The sequence below is a fragment of the Pteropus alecto genome, unplaced genomic scaffold (assembly GCF_000325575.1).
Source record: "Pteropus alecto unplaced genomic scaffold, ASM32557v1 scaffold98, whole genome shotgun sequence".
Taxonomy (NCBI): Eukaryota; Metazoa; Chordata; class Mammalia; order Chiroptera; family Pteropodidae; genus Pteropus; species Pteropus alecto.
The window spans coordinates 5310818-5325754 of NW_006443570.1; the positions used below are offsets into that span (position 1 = coordinate 5310818).

Consider the following 14937-nt stretch of genomic DNA (forward strand, 5'->3'; position numbering starts at 1 on the left):
AATGGTAGAACAGGATTCTCAAACTAGGGTGCACAATATTTGGGGTGCATGTTAAATATGCATGTTCCAGGGCTCCAAGCCCCAGATTTGATTCAGATGGTCTATGATACAATGGGGAATTTGCCTTTTTAACACATATCCCAGGGATTACTGATGCAGGCGGTCCGAAGACTGTTTTTTGAGATATTATTTTAAGGCTGATCCCCTGCCTTCCTGTCCTCTAGTCACTTCCTTGGTATGAGATGGGTTACCAGGGCCCAAGCACCCTTGTAGGAACTTGTAGTCAGTGTCCATAAAGATGGACAGGCTGGGGACAAGGTAGTAGTCCTCACCCATCCCCACTCTCATACCCACCTTCCAAGAACACTGCCCTAGGGTCACATTGTCCAAAATGGCAGGTACCCAGTCCCACCCATTACCCATGTGCCTGTGTTAAGGTGGCAGTGGGAGATAAACATCACCTAGATCAGTAAGAGCCCAAGCCTCCTAGACCTAAGTCCTCAGATAGCCTAGAGAGGAAGGACCCGGGTTTCCAACATCCGACGCCATCCCATCCCTTGCATGTTCTCCCCCGGGACCCCCTGTAAGTTAGACCCTGCTCCAGAATTCCCCCAGTTCTCCTCTCTTCAGGTCTACCTTCATCTCAGAGGCCAAATCATTCCTTTCAAAACCCAGATCTGCCCATGTCACTCCCTTACTTAAGATCCGTCCATGACTTCCCCAAGACCCTTCGTACCCTGCCTTCTTGCCCCTCCCCATGTTCCCAGATTCCAGCTGTATCAGGGCCCTGCAAATCCCTGAGTCACCCTGCTTGCTCATGCTTCCGGGCCCTTGAACATACCGTACTTGTGCCTGAAGTACCCTTACTCCCCTTCTTTACTTGGTGAACAGTGGTCATCGTCCTGAGACTCAGACCAGGTCCTCTCTTCTGTGGGCTTCCCCGACTGCCACTCATGCAGAATCTGGGCTGGTTTGATCCCTGCTTTCCTTTCATGAGGCACTGACTGCAGGTACCTGCTTCCTTGCCTGCTTTCCCCTTCACTGGGCACTCCTGAAGGGCATGGGCTGGGATCTATTTGTCTCCGACCCCAGAGCCTGGCTCACATAGCCTGGCACAGAGCAGATGCTCAGTAAAGGCAAGTTGTTTGAAGTGGGCTTTGGAGAGTCTGAGCCCAGGCCCCCCCTACCTCCTTGCCCCTCAGGCTCCTGGCTGGTGCCCCCCGGGATCTTGCTGTGCCTGATGGCTATACCAACCGGACTGGTGCTGTGTACCTGTGCCCACTCACTGCCAACAAGGACGACTGTGAGCGGATGGACATCGGAGAGAAAAGTGAGGGGAAGGGGCTGGGGATCGATGCTGGGTCAGGAGCCTGGTGGAGAGGGTAGCACAGAAAGAAATGGTCTGGAGGAGATAGAAGTTTCACCTGGGCAGTTTCTAGTCCCTTCTTGTCCATCTAAGAGGGAGTCCTAGAGGAGAGTGGGACCACGTGGGATTTGTGGAGCTCAGACTGTGATGGGCTGGGGAGAGGGAATAGGGAGGACTGCACTGCTGGAATGGAGTACCCAAGAGGGACCAACCCCTGCCCTCTGGGGGCTCCAGGCAGTAGGAGGATGAGGTGCCCTGGTTCATGTTCCCTCCCATGCTCACAGGTGACCCTGACCATCACATAATTGAGGACATGTGGCTGGGGGTGACTGTGGCCAGCCAGGGCCCTGCAGGCAGAGTCCTGGTAAGTGGGCGCTTACTGTCAGCACCCCCCTCCTCCAGCCCTCTCCTTCATCTCCCAGGAGCTGTGAAGGAAAGTGTTTGGTACATGAGCTGGGGTCTTGCAGATGTCCATTTCTGTGGCTGTCTGTGTCCCTTGGGTATCCTTCGATCCTTCATTTGGGGGGTTGGGGTGGGGGGGAGTGTCCAGCATAGCCTGGGTCCTGTCTGGATCGCCCACTTCCTCCCTACTCACCCTCACCCTCATTCCTGCAGCGCTCACCCTTCATGGGAACAAGCTGAGGGAACTTCAAGGAGGAAAGGGCAGACGGGGCCTCAGGGCCCTGCAACGTGGTCTTGATCCTTACTGGGAGGCTGGCTGGTGGAAGAAGCATAGCCCTACTGACCCCAGCTCACCCGGATTGGGTTTGGGGCCACTCCCTGCTGACAGTCGTCACCTCCTGCCCACATTGCTCAGTGCCAGCCCCTAGGGTGTCAATTTCTGAGTCCCAGATAGACAAATATTTTTCATTTTTAAATTGATATAAAATTTACATACATCAAGATGTACAGATTTTAAGTGTCAGTGAGTTTTGACCAATTATATACCCGTGTATGTAATTCATTAAAGAAATAGCTTATTTTCATCACTCCAGAAAGTGTGCCCCTTCCAATCGTCACCCCATAGCCAGCACTGCTATGATTTGTCACTTTTGAACACTGTTTTAAGCTCCGAGTTTGCATCAGTTCACTGAAAACACCTTTTGTAGACCCCTGTTATGGATGGTGTGGGTATTAGAACCTGGGTCCTTCAGCATCATCTGCTCACCCATCCATTCATTCAATAAGTTTTTAGTGAGCACCTACTGTATGCCAGTTCTAGGAACTTAGTGGTGATTCAGGTCAGGCTTGGCCCTGTGTGAGTGATGCTCACAACTAAAAGGAACACAGAAAGCAAGCCCACAAGAACTAGGCCTGGATTTTGCCTGGCCCTTGGCTGTTTTAACAAATACCCTATTCTGATTGATTTGCCCAGTAACTACTGAGCACCTCCAGTGTGCCAGGAGAAGCTCCGAGAGAGACAGTGCGAGCAGCCTAGTGCTTAACAGCTCAGACTTCAGAGTTGGGCAGCCTTGGTTTGAACATTCTCTGCCTCTCTAGAAGTGAGATCTTAAGCAGAAACCGTTTCCTTGTGCCTCAGTTTCCCTATCTAAAATGGGAAAAGTAAATGTCCCTACTCCATAGGGTTGTTAAGGAGCTTAAAAGAGTTAATATGTGAAGAGCTTAAAATTGTGACTGGCTTTTAGTAAGTACTCATTAAGTGTTAGCTGCTGCTATTATTTCGTTGTTAAATTATTTTAATGGTGGTCTTTTGGTTAAGAGGGCAAGGTTATCTGGGGACAGCAGAGAAGCAGGTTCCTTAATCTCCTTGATATCTAGCTCCTCCTGGACCTTAGAGCCTGAACCCCACATTCCCTCATCCTTTCCCCTTTCGTTTTGCCAAGATCTCTGAACCACTCTCAAATCAGTACCTTCTGGCCTTCCAAAAAGTGTTTCAAACCTTCAGAGCAGATTTCTGAGCTCTAGACAGGAGCTGCAGGTCGAGGCATCACTGTGGGAAGAAAAGCCAGGAGGCCCCTTTCGGCTCCTCCCCCACAAAGCCAGAGGTGCACAGGGCTAAGGAGATGGCTGGCCCTGGGTCCCTGCTGCAGACTCAGGCTGTGTGCTGGGGTGGGGTCCCCAGGTCTGTGCCCACCGCTACACCCAGGTGCTGTGGTCGGGGCTGGAGGACCAGCGGCGCATGGTGGGCAAGTGCTATGTGCGGGGCAATGACCTAGAGCTGGACCGCACTGATGACTGGCAGACCTACCACAACGAGATGTGCAACAGCAACACTGACTACCTGGAGACGGGCATGTGTCAGCTGGGCACCAGTGGCGGCTTTACCAAGAACACTGTGTACTTCGGTGCTCCCGGTGCCTACAATTGGAAAGGTGGGGACCATGGGGAAAAAGGAGGAACAGAGACCACCTAGTCAGTCACTGGACAGCCAGCTGAGACCCTCCACACTATAGGATAGAAGAGACAGGACGCCTTGGCCAATATTAGCAACCACCACAACCTCTACTATATTAAAGCACTGTGTGCTAGAGGCTTTACACATATTATCTTAATTAATCTTAAAATACTCTAGGAGGCAGGTATTATTATACCCATTTTACAGAAAACTGAACCTCAGAGAAGTGAAGTAGATTGCCCAAGCCAACAGCAAGTTTGAAACCTGAATTAGAACGCAGGTCCATTTGACTCCAGTTTAACCATTTAAAAACTTATTTAAAAAGTGAATAACTACTAAATGGTACAGTAGGTTTTGGTAAAATAAAGAGTAAAAGTGCCCCTCCATTCCCTCGTCCCATTTCCCAGCTTATACTACCAAGAATCTTGTGGATCATCCAGACTTATCTTTAACACACACACAAACAGAATCAAACTAAACACGCTGCTCTGCTACCTTCTCTTTTCACTTTTCAATAAACAGGGTGTTTTTTTGTTTGTTTGTTTTTGGGTTTTTTTTTTTTCATGTCAATTCATGTAGGGCAATCTTTTGGGGGCTGCAGAGTAAAACCTTTTATCAAGACCCATGCTTGTAACTACCATGCCACCCCCTGATGGTCCACACCCCTTCCATCTTTGCCTCTCCACCACACAGGTTGTAGCAACAGGGACTCTTTACCCCTTACTGTACCTGATTGTTGCAGAATCAACAGGCAGAGGGAGCCCAGAATCTTGTCCTCTTGGCCAACAGGTGGCCTGGGGCATAGACACACCTCTGCGTTCACCTGAGGCCGAGGCCTCTGCTCGCCCCTATAGTCCTGCCTCTCACCCCCTAGTCCTTTAGAACCTTGGCAGGGTTGCAGGTGCTCTCCAGCAACAGAAGCCAGGTAGGCAGGCGGAGTTTGGGGGCAGGACCAGGAGGAAATAATGGCATGGAGTCTGCCCTCAATGTCTAGAATTGGAGAAATGTCATCCAGTATCCAGGGGCCTGGATGACCAGATTCCAGCCATGTTTCTATAACTAGCTCCCCATCACTGAGACTTGCTTTTCTCATCTGCAAAATAAGAGTCATTATCTTGTATCACAGAATAGTTAAAGAGGAAGTGATTTGCAAGTGACGAAGTAATCACAAATATTTTTAAAAGGTTATTATCCTTCTCTGGGGAGGGTGCCTGGACTGATGGAGGAAAGGGATGGTGACTTACACTTCCCCTCCCCAAATCCTTGTGAAGGAAACAGTTACATGATTCAGCGGAAGGACTGGGATTTATCTGAATACAGTTACAAGGGCCCAGAGGACCAAGGAAACCTCTATATTGGTGAGTCCAGTTGTGGTTGCCCAATGGGTGGAAGAGGAAGAGGGGGTCTCAGGCCCTGGAAGGCTAGCCCTCTCACCTTCAGATGGAAGAGTGAGGCCAGGGTGCAGGTGTGACTAGTGTCCTTTCGTTCAACTAGTATTTATTGAACACCACCTGTATGTACCCAAGATGCAAAGCTCTTACCCTCACAGAGCTCACAGTCCAGTATGCAGGCAGGACTGGACACTGGGCATTCAGTGTTCACTTTCCTGCCCAGCTTCAAATAGAGGAATAGAAGATAATGGGTTTAGATAGAAGGAGACAAAGTTTACTGGGGCCTTGATTGACCACCTTCCTCCCTTCCCAGGGTACACAGTGCAGGTGGGCAGTGCCATCCTGCACCCCACGGATATCACCATTGTGACAGGTGCCCCACGGCACCAACATATGGGCGCTGTCTTCTTGCTGAGCCAGGAGGTAGGCGGAGACCTGCGGAGGAGGCAGGTGCTGGAGGGCACACAGGTGGGCGCCTATTTTGGCGGTGCCATTGCCCTGGCAGACCTGAACAATGATGGGTGAGAATCCAGGGACATTCTCTGGGGCCAGGGAGAATGGTGAGGGGGACGGGCTTGCCAAGGCAGGGAACTGGAGGCTTGTAATTTTTCATTTGTTTGCATGTTGTTTGCAGGGATTTGCAAGTCAATTTTGCCTGTTGATTTGCAATTAGACTTTATGGGATTTGGGGTATCTGCACGTCAGTTGCTTGACACCTGCATCTCTTTGTCTATGCCGGTCATTTGTATGGCTCTAGTGGACGTGGGCTGTTTCGGTGTGATCTGTGCCTATACGGCTTCTCGCATGTGTTTTCTATTAGATAGGTTATATTGGCATTGCATGTCTTTCCCACGACCTATGACCAGAGATGCCTTTGTACAGCTGTGTGCCCTGGCACAATTGTGCCTACTAAACAAGAGTTATGGTGCATATCTGGGGCTGACCTCACACTCCCATTTCCCCCTCCTTTCCTGTGCAGGTGGCAGGATCTCCTGGTGGGTGCCCCCTACTACTTTGAGCGGAAAAAGGAGGTAGGGGGTGCCATCTATGTCTTCATGAACCAGGCAGGCACCTCCTTCCCTGCCCACCCCTCCCTCCTTCTTCACGGTCCTAGTCACTCTGCCTTTGGCTTCTCCGTGGCCAGCATTGGTGACATCAACCAGGATGGATTCCAGGGTATGAGCCAGCACTCCCACCCCAGCACCCCCACTGACTGAGTGCCAGCTGCATACCAGGTTTGACAGGGCCAGAAGAGGAGATGGGATGGGGCCCAGGCCTGAGGAGCTCGCGGCAGTACTAGAGGATGCACAGAGGGAAACAGCAGAGGCGAGGAGTGGGCAAGCCACTGGGCATTGAAGGCTGTACTGAGTGTGCACAATGGAGGGGAGCAGAAAGGGTGCATCATGAGTGTGGGGTTCTCGCCTGACATGCCCAAATCTAATAGGTGTGAGGTGTTCACATCAGAGATGAGGCTGGAGAGGTAGTATGGGGGTGGGGTAGAAGTTTTGAAAGCCAGGCAGAGGAACTGGGGCTTTATGTTTGGATGATGGTAGAGGGGTATCCGGAGAAGGTTTTGGGTCAGAGATGTAATGTGATAGCTTGGTACCTTGGTATCTTGAAAGATCATTCTGGATGGATGGTGGCGGTGGCGGGGGCGGGAATCAAGGCTGGGGTATTAAGATCAAGAATGTAATGTATCAGATGAGAGAATTTAAGACCTAGGATAAGGTGGGAGCCCCAGATATAGAGGATGTCACCAGAACTCTGTAGCACTTAGGGACCAATCAGACCTGCATGTCAGGAAGAGTGACAGATCGAGAGGCTGAGCCTGCTTGCCATGGGAGCACCTGGCTTATATGGAAGTCACTTCTCTGGCATCCTCAGTTTCCCAGAACATAGCTGAAAACCAAAAAGAAGGCAAAGGAACCTCTAAAGAGGCAAAACAGGTGCCAGAAAGTTCAGTTAATAGAGCCCAAGCACTTACTGATATGGGAGGCATCCAGTTTCCACTCAAGACCTACTTATTCTTCCTTTACATACTTTTCTAGCAAGCTTGGCATTCTGGTTACTTAACACCGTATCAGATCTAAGGCAGCAAACTAGGAGGTCAGTAAAGTTTAAGAAGCTAAACCATTTTGAATTTATTTGTGAAAATAATAGTGAGAATTTTAAAAATCTGGACATTTTAACAAGTAAAGTTCACTATAGTGTTGTGATTAAAATCCAAGCCTGCCATGTTAGACAGACATGAGCTCCAATGTCCTTTTCTCTACTCACTAGCTGTGTGACTTTGGGTTTTCAGAGGCTGTTTCCTCATCACAAAGTGGGGACAGTAGTACCTACTGCCAGCACTCTTGTGAGGATTAAACGAGTGCTTGATAACTATCTGACAAAGTAAACAATGGGGAACATCTGCTTTTGTGACCCTACTGGTAAATGACATGAAAAATACAGGTGTCTGGAGGGGAGGTTGTAGGGGAGATGGAAAGCACTGTAATAAGGGAAAATAAACATCAGCCAGCGGTCAGGAATCTGGAGTGTAGGCCTGCCTGAGACATTAACTTGCTTTGTGACTTTAGGCAAGTTACTTCCCTCCTTGGACCTACTTTCTGACATATAAAAGGAGGCAACTGGGTACCCAGTGGTCCCAATTTTAATCTTGAGCTGCAGAGCTCCGTTCCCTGATGGTCTGAACACTACCTGGCCAGGTGGAGTCAAGGCCGTGCTGGGCTCTGTGGCTGGAGCACAGGGTTGGGGATAGGTGGGGCCCACAGTCCCCGAAGTGACCCCATTCTGCCTCTCTTCCCCAGACATTGCTGTGGGAGCTCCATTTGAAGGCTTGGGAACAGTGTACATCTATCACAGCAGCTCCAGGGGGCTTCTCCAACAGCCCCAACAGGTATGGATGGATAGGGACTCAGGGAGCCTACCCTCCTTTCACTTACCCACCCGCTCTCTATTCCCCCTGGGCCTCATTCCCCAGAGCCTATCCCAGAGTTTGTCCACATCTCTCCCCCTACTCTCAGATAATCCACGGAGAGAAGTTGAGACTACCTGGCTTGGCCACCTTTGGCTACTCCCTGAGTGGGCGGATGGATGTGGATGAGAACTCCTACCCGGACCTGCTAGTGGGGAGCCTTTCAGACCGCATCGTGCTCCTGAGGTGAGCCAAGGCGACAGTGGATAGGGGCCATTCTCTCCTTCAGCCCTGTCTGCATGGAGCCCTAGCTCTGTCCACTGTCAACGCTGGGTCCACACAAGCCTGAGTCTTGGCCAGGCCTGGCTTGGGGCAGCAGGAGGTGCTGATATCTATGTATTTTTTATGCAGGGCGCGGCCTGTCATCAACATCCTCTATAAGACCTTGGTGGCCAGGCCTTCGGTGCTGGACCCCACACTCTGCACAGACACCTCTTGGTGAGACTCTCAGCTCCTGCTCTGCCCACCCACTCCTTCTTATGTATAGGCAGCCCAGAAGGGGCCCTGACTCCCAAACCCCTTCCCTGGCATCTCCTGATACACCACCATTAGTTGATTCTTGGGGTAAGCATTGCTCTCCCTAACCAACCTCACTGAAAAGCAAAATTCGTTGCGGAAGGGTATGGATGAATTGGGAGACGGGGGTAGAGGCAATGAGGCATGGTGGTCTGGACCACCTGCTTCAAATCCTAGCTATGCCCACTGCAGTGGTAGGGGTGGGCTCTGTGGAGTGAGATCCTGGAGGAGGAAGGATGAGGGAGACAGGTGGACAGATGTCGGGAAGAAGAGAGAGCCACCTTGAGCAAATTATTAATCTGAGTCTCAGATTCCTTGCCTATATAACAAAGCTAATAATAACCAATTCACAGGGTCGTGATAATTAAATGAGCTAATGTACAAAAATCCCTTAGCATGGTGCCCTGTGTACCCTAAGTGCTCAAAAAATGTTAGTCACTACGATGTGACCGTGGTGGTGATGACCCCCCATGTCTTTGTGTGGATATTGGATCAGAAGGCAAAGGCAGACAGAGGAGGGAAGCATGGGGGTAGGTGGTAGAAAGGGGTCTGGACAGGGGATCCTGCACGAGACCGGTTGGGCCACAACTGACAAATGACTTCAGGCAACTCCTCTGCTCTCAGGGCCTCAGTTTCCCCATTGGTGACCATTCTATGGCTCTATTGGGAGTGGGGAGGGAAGAACCCAGGGACACCCATGATCAGCGATGTGGACTCCCCAGTTTTGCCCCTGCCTTTCCCCTGAAGGATCCTGTTGCCCTTTGCCCAGTAAAGGTGAGAGCTAGGGCCTGGATCTGGGTCCCGCAGTGACCAGGCCCTCCTCTACGTCCCCTCCCTCCAACAGTGTGCAGGTGGAGCTGTGCTTTGCTTATAACCAGAGTGCTGGGAACCCCAACTACAGGCAAAATATCAGTGAGTGCTGGGGTGCAGGGTGAGGGGGGGCATGCTCACCTGGTTACTTGCTGACCACCTCATCCTCCTCCTGCAGCCCTGGCCTATACACTGGAGGCTGACCGGGACCGCCGCCCACCCCGACTTCGCTTTGCACAGAGCCAGTCAGCTGTCTTTCATGGCTTCTTCTCCATGCCCGAGATGCGCTGCCAGACGTTGGAGCTGCTCCTGATGGTGAGGGAGGGGCCAGGGGAAGGCCATGGGCTCCACATCCCTGGAGGAGGTAGCCAGCAGGTCAAGGGTGGGGGACTGGGGTCTCCCCAGGGAATGAGTTGGGGGAGGTGTGCCTGTAAGGCCATAGGTTTTCAGGGGGTACAGTGCACAGCACCCAGCACTTGGCAGAGGAGAGACAGAGACCCGCAGAGTGGGGATGGGGCTAAAGGGCTCTTCACCTTTGAGAAGAATATGGGGTGCGAGACTCTTTGTTCAGCTAAGCTCTCAGAAAAGGGGTCCATGAGTTGGGAACAAGCTCAGCTCCTCTCTGGGACATCATGGAGGAAAGGGAGAGCTTGACCTGGGAACCTAAGCATGAAGGGAGGTTCATACCACCCCAGAGGAATCTCTGGGGAGGAGGAGCCCCATCATCTCATTGTGGATCAGGGTGGTAGGAAGGGGGTCAATTGGTGATCGAACCAGAGTGGAGTTCAGCCTTACTGGGGGGTTTTCAGGGTGGAAGGGGCCCCAGCTCCTCTCTGGGAGCTCAAGGTGGTGTGAGGATTCAACTCAGCCGGGAGGGCAGTGCAGAGCTGGGCTCAGCTCGTCCTCCTTCCTAGGACAACGTCCGTGACAAACTCCGTCCCATCGTCATCTCCATGAACTACTCTTTATCTTTGCGTATGCCGGAGCGCCCCAGGCTGGCGCTGCAGTCCCTGGACGCCTACCCGGTCCTCAACCAGGCGCAGGCTCTGGAAAACCACACTGAGGTGGGCGGGGCCAGACTGAAAGGGCGGGGCTGGGAGGGCTGTGGGATGAGAGGGCACTGTGGTTAATGGGATTTTCACGCCTCCGGCCACTTCCAGGTCCAGTTCCAGAAGGAGTGTGGGCCGGACAACAAGTGCGACAGCAACTTGGAGATGCAGGCAGCCTTCGTGTCCGAGCAGGGGCAGCCGATGAGCAGGTGCTCTTTGGGTGGCTCCAATTGGCCAAGGGTGGGGTGGCCTTCATTGGCTAACAGGAATTGGGGGGCGGGGCTTATTGGTTAAGATGATTGGAGACCTGCACAAGATCTGAGGGGCGGGACTGCAGAGAGAGGCAAGTCAGCGGAGGGACTTTAATTGGCCAGGTAGGATGTGTATGGCTGGCCTTCATTGGCCAGAAAAGGGGCTTTCTTCTCCAGGCGAGACTAGAGGGCGGGGCCTGGCTGGAGAAGGAGCTTTCTTTACCTAGTAGACATGAGGGGCGGGGTCTAATTGATCTGGGGTGGACCTGGGGCGGGGCTCTGGGCTCAGTCTGGAGCTTCTCCTTCCTCAGGCTCCAGTACAGCAGAGACTTTGGGAAACTGCTCTTGAGCATCAATGTGACTAATATCCGGAGCAGGCAGCGGGCTGGAGAAGATGCCCACGAGGCGCAGCTCACCCTGGCGGTACCTCCCGCCCTGCTACCGTCCTCAGTGCGCCCTGTGAGTGCCCACCCAGGGCTCCGCCACATATTTGCATCCTATATGCATGCCATTTACATGTGTTGTCTTTTGTCATGTGTCCCCTCTCCTTTGGGCTGGTCCTCCTCAGGTATCTACAGAGCCTCTGTTGCTAGGGGAATCCTGTTCTCAAACCTCTAGGGCTTCATACTCCATGCCACAGGGGAGGGGTGGGACCAGCCCTACTCTGACCACCCAGACCTGACTGTCTTCTTTCCTCAGTTTGGGGCCTGCCAGGGCAACGAGACTATCCTTTGCCACCTGGGGAACCCCTTCAAACGGAACCAGCGGGTGAGCACTGTTCACCCTCTCCCAGACTATACTCCTCCAGTGAATTTCTTACCTTTCTTGCTTCTGCCTGCCTGCTTCCAGGGCTTCCTTGAAGCAAAGAGAGTAAGGAAGGAGATAAGTAAGCAGGGGTGGGGTGGGATCCAGAGATTGAGAGAAATGGGGCCAGTAGAGAGCTATGCACAAAGCTAGAGCAGGTGGAGGTAAGGAAACCAATTTTGCTGATCACCAGGCCCCAAGCCTAACACTTTGCTTCTTTTATATGATATAGTTCTCACAACCTTCTGAGGTGGTAGATGCTGTTTTACAGAAAGGAAACACAGACTTAGAAAGTTTCAGTAACTTGCCTAAGGTCATATAGCTCAAAAGTAGCAGAAATGTCATTGAAAAATAAGGAGGAAAGGGAAGCAAAGATGAGGCTAGGACATTGAAAGAGTGGAGATGGGTGGGGAGGTAGAGACCCCTCACTCAGAATGGGGAAAGAGGAGGACAGAGAACCAACTCCCAAGCATCATATTCAGCTTTCTCCCAACCATGGCATCACCCCTGCTTGGCCCCAAACGCCCCTCTCTGCCTCCCTGGCCCTCATGGCAGATGGAGCTACTCATCGTCTTTGAGGTCATCGGGGTGACCCTGCACACAAGGGAGCTCCAGGTGCAGCTGCAGCTGTCCACGTGAGTGACCTTGCAAAGCCAGTCTATGTCGGGGTTAAGGTGTCCTGGGGCCTCCCCCAAGCCCCAGCTGACATGTCTCCTCACTTACTTCCTGCACTCCTTTTCCAGGTCAAGTCACCAGGACAATCTGCAGCCCATGACCCTGACTCTACTGGTGGATTACATGCTCCAGGCCTCACTCAGCATGTGGGTACCATTCCCCCCAGCCTGCCTGAGCTAGGGCCTCCCTGTCCCCAAGGTGTCTCTCAAGCTCCTCTGACATACCTCTCTTGGTCTAATATCCTTAGGCCTCCACTTCCCCTGGGTCTTTGCTCCCCTTAACAATAAGAATCACTATCATTATTGTTATTATTATTATTATTCCCCCTGCAAAGCAGGCATCAGTGGAAGAATCAGCAACTCCAGGGCTAAGGTGTTAATGTGGCCCTACCATCTCTTGACAGCTTATTGTGCTAAAGATTTTATATATATATCATCTCATTGACTTCTCACAACAGCTCCATGATATAGCAACAATTATTAACTCCACTTTACAGATGAGGAAACTGAGGTTCAAAAAGGATAAATAACTTGCTTGAGACCACACAGCTATGGCAGAGCTGGAATTTTTCTTATCTCTAGGGTGAGTCACCGGCTACAAAGCTACTTTGGGGGAACAGTGATGGGTGAGTCTGGCATGAAAACTGTGGAGGATGTGGGGAGCCCTCTCAAGTATGAGTTCCAGGTAAGGAGACTTCTAGAACTCTGGGCCGGAGACTCCTGGGAAGGGTGATGGGTCATGTCTTTCTGGGTCTGGGGTCCGAGGGTATGAAGGTTGGGGATTGATGAAATGGAGGTGGTTTTCCAGGAGATGGTGGCCATGACGCCCTCTCTGCTCACAGGTGAGCCCAATGGGGGAAGGGCTGGCAGCCCTGGGCACCCTGGTCCTAGGACTGGAGTGGCCCTACGAAGTCATCAATGGCAAGTGGCTGCTGTACCCTACAGAGATCACCATCCGCGGCAATGGGTCCTGGCCCTGCCAGCCACCCGGAGACCTTGTCAACCCTCTCAACCTCACTCTCTCTGTAAGGATACCACAGGGATCTTTCATTTGCATCTCATTTGCGTGATTCAGGGCAAAAAGGCCAGTGTCTTCCCCTCCCTTCCCTCACACCCCTTAGGGTGCCTGCGTCTCCCCCTGCCCTTTCTTCCTCTCCTCAACTCCGCTTCCATTCCTTCCTCCTGGAAAATCTCTTCTTCTCTCTTCAGGTCCCTGGGGATAGGCTGCCAACTTCACAGCGTAGGCGAAGACAGCTTGACCCAGGGGGAGGCCAGGGCCCCCCACCTGCTACTCTGGCTGCTGCCAAAAAAGCCAAGTCTGAGACCCTGCTGGTGAGTGTCCAGGGCAGTGTTGGAGAGGATTGTGCCCACACGCCCAGGGGAAGTGCAAAACTAGGGGGATAGGTACCACTTACCAGGAGACCACAAGCTGATGAAGTTATGTGGCCCCTGTCCTCAAGAGTCCCCAGTTAGAAGGGGCAGACTCATCTGCCCTCAGAGGGCATCCCATTGCCCTTGCCCTTGGGGAGCAGGCAATACAGTGGACCAAAGGAAAAGATGCTATGCTACCTCTATTCCCAGGAAGACAACCTGTTGGGGGTGATATAGCTTCTTAAAGCTTCAGCCTTTAGGGCTGGCGTGTGCGGAGGGACAGGACAAAGTGGGGCAGGGTGCCCTCTGTCGGAAGGGTGGGAGGAAGAGGCCTGAGAAGCAAGTCGAGGCCTAGATAGGTGGAGAGGTAGGAGGTGGTGTCCCAGGTGGAGGAAGCCGGCATGAACAAAGGCTCAGTATGGGAGGGGGCTGGGAAGGGAATGTTGGTGACTGGGCCCCATTTCCACGAGCAGCGATCAGATTTCATGTTACCCACTTCCTGGCATCTATATGTGCTTGGCCCAAAGAATGTGCCTTTAATGTGTATGTGTAGGGGTTGAGGGAGGGTACGGGAGTGAAAGGATGAAGCTGGGCCTCCTCGAGTCAGCCAGAGGAGGAGTTGAAGGGAAAGAGGCGAAGCATGAAGAATTTGGAGATACAGACTCTCTCATGTCCTGCGTGCCTTGTCCACCTCAGAGCTGTGGCAGTGACCACACCCGCTGCGTGTGGCTGGAGTGCCCTATTCCTGATGCCCCTGTCATCACCAATGTGACTGTGCAGGCTCGAGTGTGGAACAGCACCTTTATTGAGGTCAGTGCCTGGGTCTGGAGGTCTCCACACTCCCCCACCTGGGTGGGGAGAACAACAGGAAGAGGGTAAGGCCAGGGTCACAGCAAGGCCTCATGCACGTGTGTGTGCATATGTGTGAGTTTGTGTTTCAGTGACAGCATTGCATTTTATGCATGATAGGTTGTACACCTGTCACTGTGTGCTGTGTAGTTTGTGTGCCTGTGTGGATATGACATGTTCGTTCCAGCCAAAATGACCCCTCATATGTCCATTGTTCTGTCATGCGTCCACGACTTTCCCATCTCCACGCTTTGCCATGCCGCTCCTTCCCCCCGGAATGCCAGCTGCCCCTCTGTTATCTCTGCAGGTAAACTCTCATTCAGCCTTCAGGGTCTCCCTCAGATGCTTCACCACCAGCGAGGTCTTTTTCAGCTGAAAATGACCTCCCCTCCTCTGAAGATCCACAAAACCTTCTCAGAAGCTGCACGTGCCACTTATCATGCTTCACTCTAAGTTGCAGTTACTCATGCCACCTAGACCAAATTTCTGTAAATGAACAGATTATAAATTTGTCAGCTTTGTG

At 52.1% G+C, this 14937-nt stretch overlaps 1 protein-coding gene across 3 annotated transcripts in view; it reads left to right on the top strand.

Moving 5' to 3' along the window:
- Positions 1 to 14937, top strand: part of ITGA3 (integrin subunit alpha 3) — a 28824-nt gene that overhangs the window by 6678 nt on the left and 7209 nt on the right. For 2 of the 3 annotated variants that reach the window (XM_006924785.3, XM_006924786.3), the window contains exons 3-23: positions 1203 to 1330; positions 1651 to 1730; positions 3450 to 3699; positions 4994 to 5080; positions 5427 to 5634; positions 6093 to 6289; positions 7924 to 8012; positions 8140 to 8276; positions 8442 to 8528; positions 9451 to 9518; positions 9595 to 9731; positions 10331 to 10480; positions 10577 to 10674; positions 11028 to 11175; positions 11416 to 11484; positions 12076 to 12155; positions 12264 to 12341; positions 12777 to 12879; positions 13037 to 13219; positions 13404 to 13526; positions 14262 to 14375. In XM_006924785.3, coding sequence (XP_006924847.2) covers positions 1203 to 1330; positions 1651 to 1730; positions 3450 to 3699; positions 4994 to 5080; positions 5427 to 5634; positions 6093 to 6289; positions 7924 to 8012; positions 8140 to 8276; positions 8442 to 8528; positions 9451 to 9518; positions 9595 to 9731; positions 10331 to 10480; positions 10577 to 10674; positions 11028 to 11175; positions 11416 to 11484; positions 12076 to 12155; positions 12264 to 12341; positions 12777 to 12879; positions 13037 to 13219; positions 13404 to 13526; positions 14262 to 14375 — 2614 coding nt within the window. Of the gene's footprint in view, positions 1 to 876; positions 1011 to 1202; positions 1331 to 1650; positions 1731 to 3449; positions 3700 to 4993; positions 5081 to 5426; positions 5635 to 6092; positions 6290 to 7923; positions 8013 to 8139; positions 8277 to 8441; positions 8529 to 9450; positions 9519 to 9594; positions 9732 to 10330; positions 10481 to 10576; positions 10675 to 11027; positions 11176 to 11415; positions 11485 to 12075; positions 12156 to 12263; positions 12342 to 12776; positions 12880 to 13036; positions 13220 to 13403; positions 13527 to 14261; positions 14376 to 14937 lie in introns of those variants that run through there. The other variant, XM_025041561.1, reaches the window with a different exon arrangement.